Genomic DNA, 10,981 nt, shown 5'->3' on the forward strand with positions numbered 1-10,981 from the left:
AAAAAGTCTTATGGAGATCTGCAGCCCTGGAGATGTAGTGTTTCAAGCCCTGACTTGGAGAGAAGATGGCCGAGGAGAGGTAGTGCCTCAAGGAGAACTGAATAAGCAAACAACTGAAGCCTCAATTATTCCTGTGGACGATTATTCAAATACAATCACTAGCCCACAGTGAAAGATAACGACTTGCAAGAAAGGAAACAAGGTCCCAAACATGGAAGCCAATGCAAGCAACAAATAGCAGACACAGAACCACTCAGATTTAAGAAATGGGAATTAATAGACACAGACTGTAATAGTACTTTCTTTACACACACACACACACACACACACACACACACACACACACACACGAAGAAGATGATAGCAATGTCAACATCCTGGATGTAGTATTATCCTATAGTTTCACAAGATGTTCCCTTTAGGAGACACTGGGTTGAGAGTACACAAGAACGCTGTATTATTCAGTACAACAGAACATGAACTGAAAATTATCTCAAAGAGTGTAGTTCACAAAGGGGGGCAGGCCCCGGGCACCAAGGCATTCTGAGCAGCCGTTGCTGCTCATATCTATTGCTGCACTCGGCCAGTGAGCTCCCTGAAACAGGGGCCACATTTTAGTCACGATGTATCCATGGATAAAGTATAGTCTATTGGTTGCTCCATAAATGCCTGTAAACAAGAACTTCAGTGAGAATTATCACCACAGGAAGTAAGTGCTAAAAGTTGAAAAGCAGGAACTGGGAGAGCTGTCTTGGAAGGGGTGGGACACGGATAGTGTCCTCATGAAAAATGTTGAAGGCGATCAAGAGCTACAAAAGCAAAATGGGCTTAAGTATCCTGGAAAGCAGGAAAAGCCCATACTGGGAGCTCACCATCGGGTATCACTTTTCACCTTGAGGAATTGGCTAAATGTAGTGTCTAACAGGCTAGAAAGCAGATAACCCACATTACTTACAGATAAACCAACCGAGATTTTTGAAGCTGTAAGAGGCTGGGAAATTCTAGTTCAAGGTCAAGCAAGGAGAGAGGGTCCTAGTAAAACTCCTATGTTTTCAACCAGAACACTCAGAGCAAGGCAAACCAGTAGTAGTCTGAGCATCACAAAGACTGAAGCCCAGCTTCCAGTAATCTCAATACCATCTTGGATTAAGGTGTTTGCTTCACCCTAAATGCCTGGCTGAAGGAAAAATCATTTCTGGATGAGATTTAAATCATCCATATTCTCAAGTTTCCTCTACGATTTGCTTTTAGCACTGAGGTATAATTAACACATAAGAATTACATATATTTAAAGCCTACTACTCTTATGCTTCCTTATACATATATATAGTGAGATAATCACCATAATCAAGTTAATTAACATATCCATCACCTCTCATGGTCTCACAGGAGTAAGTCTTCATGATTCTTTTTTCATGATTTTTTTCTTCCTCTTTGCATGTTTGATTTCTCCTTCCTTGGTTCTTTCTCTCAGCCTTCCATTTTTCCTCTTTCATTCCTTCTTTTCTCCATTCCTCCTTTCTTGTATCGTTAGAGCCAACTGATAGACAAATTCCTAAAAATGAATAGTAGGGGTGCCTGGGTGGCTCAGTTGGTTAAGTGTCTGACTTCTGCTCAGGTCAGGAGCTCACAGTTTGTGAGTTTGAACCCTACATTGGACTCTGCACTGAAAGCTCAGAGCCTGAAGCCTGCTTCAGGATCTGTGTCTCCCTCCCTCTCTCTCTCTCTCTGCCTATCCCCAACTCATGCTCTATCTCTCCCTCTCTCAAAAATCAATAAACATTAAAAGAAGAGTTCTTAATAAAAAGAAAAAAATTAATAATAATGAACAGAAGTTTTGTAAGTACCCCCTTTCAAAGTTCTGCACAAAACCCAGGACTCTTACTTTATACCCAGACAGAACACGGAGTTTTTCAGCAGTTCTTTGTTAGTTTACGAGACACAACTGATTGTTGTATGTTGATGCGTACTATGCAACTTTCTTAATTTTTTCCAAAGTTCTTTGGTGGGTCTTTAGGATTTTCCATACGTAAGATCATGTTATCTAAAAACGGTGACAGTTTTACTTCTTCCATTTTGTTTTGGATTAAAAATTCTTCCATTCTGTTTTGGATAAAAAATTCTTTATCTTGCCTAATTGCTCTGGCTAGGACTTCCAGTACCATGTTAAACAAGGAATTCTAACAGTGGCTGTCCTTTTGTTGCTCCTATTCCTGGAGGAAAGTTTTTAATCTTTCACTGTTGGGTATGATTTTAGCTGTGGTCTCGTCACTTATGGCCTTTATTACGTCAGGGTCCAACCTTCAGTTCTTAATTTGTAGAGTTTTTATTATGAAACTATGTTGAATTTTGTAGATGCTTTTTCTGCATCTGTGGAGATGATAATGAGATTTTAATTTTTTTATTCTATTTATGTGGTATGTCACACTTATGACCTGCATTATGTTGAATCATTCTTATATGCCAAGGATAAATCCCAGTTTATTATGGTATAAAGTAATTTTAACATGCTGTTAAATTGGGTTATTTTATTGAAAGTTTTTGCTTCTGTGTTCATCAGGGAACTGCCTTCTAATTTTTTTTTTTTCTAGAGTGTCCTTACCTGTCTTTGGTATCAGGGTAATGTGTACCTTTTAAATGAGATTGGAAATATTCTTTTCATTCTTTTGGAAGAGTTTGAGAAGGATTGGTGTTAACTCTTCTTTAAATGCTTGCTAGAATTCATCCATGAAACCACGTGGTCCTCAGTTTTTCTTTGTTAAAGGTTTTTGATTTTTGCTTCAATTTCCTTACTCACTATTAGTGTCCAGATTTTCTATTTCTTCATGTTCAGTCTTGTTAGTGTTGTTTCTAGGATTCACCCATTTCTTCTAAGTCCTCCAATTTGTTGGTGTTCAGTTGTTCATAGTTCTCTTATGATCCTCTGTATTTCTGTGGTGTCAGCTGTTCTGTGTCTTTTGTCATTCCTAATTTTTGAGTCTTTTCTCTTTCTTTATTAGTTACTCAAAGATTTGTCAATTTTGTTTTTCTTTCCAAAGAAGCAGATCCTAGTTTCATTACTCTTTTCTATTGTTTTTCTCATCTCTGTTATTTATTTCTGTTCTTATCACTGTTATTTCCTTCCCTCTGCTAACTTTGGACTTAGTCTGTTCTTCTTTTTCTGGTTCCTTGAGGTGTAAAGTAAGATTTTTCTATTTTCTTAGTCATTTTTTGTGGAGATAGAGTTGACATATTACATTATATTAGTTTTAGGTATACAACATAATGATTAGATAGATGCATATATTGTGAGATGATCATCATAATAAGCCTAGTTAACATCTGGCACCGCATACAAACAATTTTTCTCTTATAATGAGAACTTGTAAGATTTACTCTTAGCAAATTTCAAGTATACATTTTTATTAACTATAGTCACCATGTTGTGCATGAACAAACAGTCTGTACTCTATGACTGGCATCGCCCCATTTCTACCACCCCTTAACCTCTGGCAACCACTCTTCTACATCTTGTTTCCCTAAATTCAGTGTTTCTAGATTCCACATAGGTACCATGCAGTAGTTTTCTGTCTCTTGCTTATCTCACTAAACATTATGTCCTCCAAGTTCATACACAGTATTACAAATGGTAGGATTTCCTTTTTGAGGGCTGAGTAATATTCCATTATGTATATCTGTGTTTCTTTATCTGTTCATTTATCAGTAGATGCTTAGGGTGTTTCCATATTTTAACTATTGTAAATAACGTGGCAATGAACATGGGGGTGCAGATACCTCTTTAAGATATTAATTTCTTTTTCTTCATATGTATACCCAAAAGTGAGATTTCTGGTTCATATAGCAGTTCTATTTTAATTTTTTGAGAAGCCGCTATACAATTTTCCATGATGGCTATATGAATTTACATTCCCACCAACTGTGTACAAGGGATTTCTCCACAGCCTCACCAAGGCTGATACTTCTTGTTTTTTTGTTTTTTGTTTTTTGGGTTTTTTTTTTTTTTTGAGAATATTCATTCTAACGGGCGGGAGATGATATCTCATTGTGGCTTTGATTCACATGTCCTTGTTGATTAATTACACTGAGCACTTTTTCATAAACCTATTGGCTATTTGTACTTCTTCTTGAAGAAATATCTATTCCGTTCCTTTAACCCGTTTTTAATCAGTTTGTGCTATTGATTTAGGAGTTCCTCATATATTTGGATATTAATCCCTTGTCAAATACATGGTTGGCAAATGTTTTCTCTCACTCCATAAGTTGTCTTTTCAGCCGATAATGCCATATGCTACACTAAAATAATGGAGGATAAAAATCATAATATCATCTGAATAGATGCAGAACTAGCTTTTGACAAAATTCAACAGACTTTCATAAAATTCAATATACTTTCATAATATAAAACTTCCAACAAATTATATGTAGAAGCAATAATCAACATAATAAAGACCATGTATGACAAGCCCACAGCTAACATCACACTTACTAGTGAAAAGCTAAAAGCTTTTCCTGTAAGATCGGAAACAAGTTGGAGATCCCCAAACTTCCCACTTCTATTCAACACAGTTCTGAAAATCTTTGCCAGAGAAATTAGGCAAGATTTAAAAAAATAGAAGGCACATGAGATGAAAGATATAAAATAGTCCGATTTTAGATGACATGATCTTACACACAGAAAATCCTAAAGACTACAAAAAACTGTGAGAACTAATAAATGCAGTAAAGTTGCAGGACACAATATCAACATACTAAAATTAGTTACATTTGTATACTAAAAAAAGGAAAACTGAAATCTTTCAAAATAGAGTATGATTTGATTCCATCTGTATAAAATTCTAGAACGTTCAAGACAGGCCATGGTGAAAAAAATAATGAGAACAAGGGGTGCCTCTCTTAGGGGAAGCTAGAACTCACTGGGGCGGGGCATAGGCGCAGTTCCCAGGCTGATACTAATATTCTTTTCTTGTAATGTTTATTCATTTTTGAGAGAGAGAGAGTGCATGAGTGGCAGAGGGGGAGGGGCGGGAACAGAGGATGCAAAATGGTCTCTGAGCTGACAGCAGCAAGCGCAATGTGGGGTTAGAAACCATGAACCATGAGGTCACTACCTGAGCTGAAGTCAGACGCTCAACCTACTGAGCCATCCAGGTTCCAATAATATTCTATATAATGAGAGGTGTTTGAGTTACACAACTGATGCATCTGCCAATTCATCGTCATTGTACATTTAAGATTAGCATATTTTACTTTATTTAAATTTCCATAAAGTTGTATAGAATAAAACGTAAGAGGTATTGAACTCTAGTTATTGATTTGTATACAAAAGTAGTAAGGAAGAAGTATAGTGCAATGTCCTTTGTACCTTAAGATGGGTTAATACATGGACAAAGTACAAAGAGACATGTGATAAAGCCAATATAGTAAAATCTTTATGTGTGGCACATGTTCTTTCCAAAAATGGTGACAATAATAATTCCAGTCCCACATGCTCTTCCAGAACTTTGTCACTGTCCCAGCAAGGGCTGTAATCTCTTCATCTCCTAGCACCTGGGTATTACTTGAAGGCTCTCTGATGAAAAGAATTCAGTACAAGGGAGGTGGGTACAAAAGTTGAAAACGGCAGCCACTGGACTCTCATGGCAAGCTCACCCACCGAACCCAGGCACCACGCACATGCAGGAAGGCTCGATCCCAATGCAAGGCCTCATACAACAGCTAACCATCGACAACCAGATTGGAGTGTGCAAGATAGTCGAGACCTTGGTTAATCCCTACTGAGCCTCTCTGTATGAATTCAGTTAAACCCACTAAGATTTGGGTTTGTTTAATACAACAGTGGATACTAAGAACAATCTAGGTCCTGGATACACAGATGCTGACAAGATAATTGTTGCAGCACGGCTTTGTGTTTTAAAAATTTCGGGGAGCCTGGGTGACTCAGTCAGTTAAGTGTCTGACTCCAGTGCCCCAAATTGGGCTCTGTGCTGACAACTCGGAGCCTGAAGCCCACTTTGGATTCTCTGTCTGCCTCTCTCTCTCTCTCTCTTTCTCTGCCCCTCCCCCTTGTGTTCTCTCTCACACAAATAAATAAATATTTAAAATAAACAAATAGGTAGACAGATAAGAATTTCATGAAATACTGGGAAACATTTTTGAGTGGCCCTGTAGTCCATGGAGGTTTCAATTACAGTGGATTTTCCTCTACAGCAAGGTCTTCTACAGAAGTTACTTCATGAGGAAGCAGTCACAACAAATGCTCTGTGATCATTGTTTTTTCCCAACCTTTCTTCTGATTCCCCAGGCAACAGCCTGTATGACAGGGCCCCTCCCTTGCCCTGCCCATAGGACAGAAAGACCTCGGGGGCTTGGCACATATTCAAAACTAAAAAAATAATGGTATTGATTAGGAAGTAAAATGCCTGAGGCACTCCTTCATATTCCGAAATGTATTTGAACAAGTTGAATTTCAAATACTTGCTTTGTTTTTCACATAAATAAGAGCAAGCTTCACTGAATAATCACTATGCTATATCAAAATAAAAATAAGGTATTGTGGACATCACAATGAGTTCTAAGTCCACAGAGAACAACTCTCCTGGTATCTAGTGGAAAGGAAGAAACTCTGAGTAGTGTCAAGGGGTAACGGTCTCAGGTGACCACAAAACTCTCACTGGAATGTGCACTGAACTCAGCTCCGACCATAAACAATAGAGAAGATGCTGCCCTAAGGTTATGAGACGTAATTTCAGACAAAGCGAGCTCATCACAGTCATTCAAAGGGCAAAACAGCTTAAACACAAATCCCTAAAGGACATTAGAGAATTATAGAAAACTGTACATGAGCATAAGTTCCTCAGACAGCTTACTGTCTTCCTCTTTTTAAGAGTTTGGAAGTGACTCCTCTTTGACATAAGTTGGGAAATTTTATTTTATATTTTGATTTGTCCTGCACATTGTGCTTTATCCCCTGATAATGAACTAGCTATGGGGGCTAATCAGCAGTTGAAAGGTACTGAATATACTAAGGACACAACTGGATGGAGAGAAACGCTGTAGTTTTCCTATTCCTGGCACAATTAGCACGCAGATGAAGCAATGAGAGGTTAGAAAGCGCAGAGAACAGGCCTGCAAACTCCATCCCGAAGCCAAGTGTGCAGCCGGGAGGGAGGGACTTCCAAAAGCCGATAAGCTGAAGAGCAGCTACAGCGTCACCGGTGACTTGTGAGCAGGCAAGTGTTGCTGGGCCCCTGTTGGAAAAGTTGTCTCTACACCATCTGATATTTTAGCAAATGGGACTGGAACTAGCAGGTCCTGGCCACTTATTATCCGATAAGATAAGGACATGTGCATAGCCCTGTAACCCTGCTAGGAGGTATATTCAGGGCCATGGAGAAAAGTGGCTACTTGCATATATGTATGTAATAGAAACAGGGTTTGGATGTGAACACAGGTCGCTCTAATTCTGCTCAATCCCCCCCTCTTTTATTCCAGGTCTAATTTCAAGGCTAAGTTGGTGATTTCATTGCATCAAAAAAATTAAGCAGGAAAGATTAAAGAAAAACATCTATAAAATGCTGCCATTTCCATATCCCACCCATTATTCAATTGTAAATTTCACTGTAAACCATTGGCAATTTGATTCTTTGTGGGTGTCCCCCACCCCATATAGCTTTTTCCCTTTGACTGCTGGGTACACCACTGGATTTTATATTTAGCAGTTGTGATTTTTAAAAACAAGTATTTCTTTGGTGGATCTAATATAGCCTCATTAAAAGAGCTAAGGAAATAAATGTTCTCATATATACATATGAACCTCTATGTAAATCTTTTTAAATTTCCTATCAGAATTCATACCTATAAATCAATAAAGCACTCTTTTATTTTCCCATTAAAAATATCAGGGGTGCCTGGGTGGCTCTGTGGGTTAAGCATCCTACTCTTGATCTCAGCTCAGGTCTTGATCTCAGGGTCGTGAGTTCAAACCTTGCAGTGGGCGCTGCTCTGGACATGAATCCTACTTAAAATCCTAAAAATATCCCTATCTTCCCTGAAAATTATTGAAAACCTAGCTGAAAGCTAACTTTTCTTCTGATTGGGTTAGAAGACAGTTAAATGCACTTTTCTAAACACTTGGCTATAAATATTCACCTTTGAATGTTGTCCTATGAACACAAGTTAAGCGTAGCTGTCGGGAAAATTCTCCAGTTCAGGCTGCTGGGGAATGATGAGTCACCTAGTGATCCCAGCACTCCCCAGACTGGCCAAGGTTTTGGTGTACCTCTTGGGAGGTAGATTGGTTCACGGTGTCCACTGTGCAGGGGTTGACATGGCAGTGGGACGAAAGAGTCTGCCAGGTGGCTTACATCAAGAAGCAGCCTCAAATTCTTGTAGACCTCACTGCTAACTCAGAGAAATTAGCCATTACTAAGTCCACCACATATCTCCAGGGATGTAGGCATGGATAAACGAGGAAATGGGTTTTTTCAGGAAAATAAGTCAATTAGCTCCCTTCCATTCTACAGAAGTGGTATAACCCAAGGAGGGTGAACTGATCACAAAATATCTCCTTGAAACTCTGCCCTTAGAAAGTGACTGCACGTAATGGGAATGATGTTGTACTGACATACTGTCAGTCACTAGCTCCCTCGAGTGCTAGGAAGAAAGCAGGACTTATTATCACTACAAAGGAATAAAGAAAGTAACAGAGTCATAGTCAGAGTTTCAAGTAATCCCAATGTCTCTGGATGTTTTTCTTTTCTCTTCTTGGAAAAACCTGCCAGGAACTTGGGCTGAATGTGAGTGAGGATCTGTAACTATCGAGAATTCTTCCCTGGTGACCCAGATATACATGGTCCCTGTTATAGGAGCAGCTATGGAAGTTGTGTGCTATTTGATCAAGTAAATATTTATGGAATTAGTGCATTGGCTTTGGAGAGCCAATTAAGTAACCTGTACCTTAGAGTCAATGTCTGTAACATCAGAATTGATATCCCTACCACAGAGAGTCATTGGGAGAAATTCAGTGAGAAGAAACTCTATCAAACACAAAGCATATTTCAGATGTGAGGAAATGCTGGTTACCTGACTTGCCTCCTTGCACATTTTCAGCCCAGTAATTCCGTACATAAGGAACATACACACGTTACAGCTAAAGGTATATTTTCTTTTTTTTCTCTTCGAGTTTTGTGGATTCTACAACATGTGTGTCTACCATTCTTATCCCAACCTTCAACTCCACACCAATGTCTTCACAATGTTTTCCTTTCGTTTCCAGACAACAGTGCCTGAAACAAACCCCCACATTGCATGGGAAGTACCTGTGTCACTTTCATCCTGTCATCTAACACACAGAGTGGGTAGTTCAAGAAGTGACGGAAATGACCTGAGGAACCTGAGTTCTTCTAAGAGCTGGGCTGCAAAGAAACTCTTGCCACCAGTGAACCAGTTAGAAAATATCCTGGAAGTTTTCCTGAAAGTTCAAAAATTCAACAGGACATCATGGACACAAATGAGCCATCCAGGATGGGTAGCCTTTCCTTAGCCATTTCCTCTCTAACATCTGCCTGAATGGGAGACAGGGTTCAAACATCTCCAGCCTCAACTTACTGTCATAAATAGAAAACCAGCACAAATTTTAATGGGGCGCCTGGGTGACTCAGCTGCTTAAGCATCAGGCTTCGGCTCAGGTCATGATCTCACGGTTCGTGGGTTCGAGCCCCGCGTCAGACTTCGTGCTGACAGCTAGCTCAACCTGGAGCCTGCTTCAGATTCTGTGTCTCCCTCTCTCTCTGACCCTCCCCTGCTCATGCTGTCTGTCTGTCTGTCTGTCTGTCTCTCTCTCTCTCTCTCTCAAAAATAAATAAAAACGTTAAAGAAAAAAAAAGGAAACCAACACAAATTTGCTGGGAGCAACTCTAGAGATTTCAAGAATGTTTGGAAGCCCTTCAAAATCTTTTACTTACTTCCTAAACCAGTATTGATTCAGTCAACATTGTCAGGCACTTCAGTGTGCCAAGCTAGGATTGGGTCACCTAAGCATTTTACACCTGTTACTTCTCATACTCCTGTAGGTGAGAAAATAACATTTTTTCCTTCATATTTCCCTCTTTCATGCAGATTCTGACTGTACAGAACAGAAAGGAGTAATAAATGAAGGGGTTCCCAGAATATATTTTAGCCTACTCTGTGGCATTTAGGCAGATTCTTCTACTAGAATCTTTCTCCTCATCACTCTGACCTTGAATTCAGCTAGGTGCATTTAACTCCCATTGCTTAGGCTCTCTCATTAACATTTGTCTTGCTGTTGCCCAGGAGCTCTTGTCAAAAGGCCAGGTGACCTCAGTGCTTTTTATTATCTTGAGTCTTGACTTCAAGAATGTCTGCATCTGTGGGAGAAAGTTACTGAGCCTAAAGAATGATGGGCAATCATACTGTGGTGAGCACCTTCCTTCTGTGGGGGTTTTCCAGTTTCCCAGACCTGCAGGGTCTCCTCTTTGTGATGATTTTCTTCTCCCATGTGACCATCCTGGCTGCAAATGTGTGCATAATGGTGGCCATCCAGCTCAGTCACAACCTTCACACCCCCATGTATTTTTTTCTCTGTGGCCTGTCCTTCTCAGAAACTTGTACCACTATGGTAATCATTCCTCGCATGTTAGTGGACTTGCTATCAGACAGCAAGACCATCTCTCTTCCTGAGTGTGCCACACAGATGTTTTTCTTCTTTGGCTTAGGGGCCAATAACTGCTTCATCATGGCCGCCATGTCTTACGACCGTTACACTGCCATTCACAGCCCACTGCACTATAAGACCCTGATGACCCATAAGATCTGCTTTCAGTTCATGATGGCCTCCTGGATGGCTGGGTTCCTGGTTTCTCTGTGCATTGTCATCACTGTATTCAGCTTGTCTTTCTGTGACTCCAACATCATTGAACACTTCTTCTGTGACATCTCACCTGTGCTCTGCCTGGCCTGTGAT

The 10,981-nt window shown here is 39.7% G+C and overlaps 1 protein-coding gene across 1 annotated transcript in view; it reads left to right on the top strand.

Moving 5' to 3' along the window:
• The first annotated feature begins 10,417 nt into the window (after nt 1-10,417).
• Nucleotides 10,418-10,981, top strand: part of LOC115272517 (olfactory receptor 10K1-like) — a 13,194-nt gene continuing 12,630 nt past the window's right edge. Inside the window, exon 1 of the mRNA XM_029915569.1 lies at nt 10,418-10,976. Within this exon, the coding sequence (XP_029771429.1) occupies nt 10,418-10,976 (559 nt within the window). The remainder of the gene's footprint in view (nt 10,977-10,981) is intronic.

The sequence above is a fragment of the Suricata suricatta genome, chromosome 11, assembly GCF_006229205.1.
Source record: "Suricata suricatta isolate VVHF042 chromosome 11, meerkat_22Aug2017_6uvM2_HiC, whole genome shotgun sequence".
Lineage (NCBI taxonomy): Eukaryota > Metazoa > Chordata > Mammalia > Carnivora > Herpestidae > Suricata > Suricata suricatta.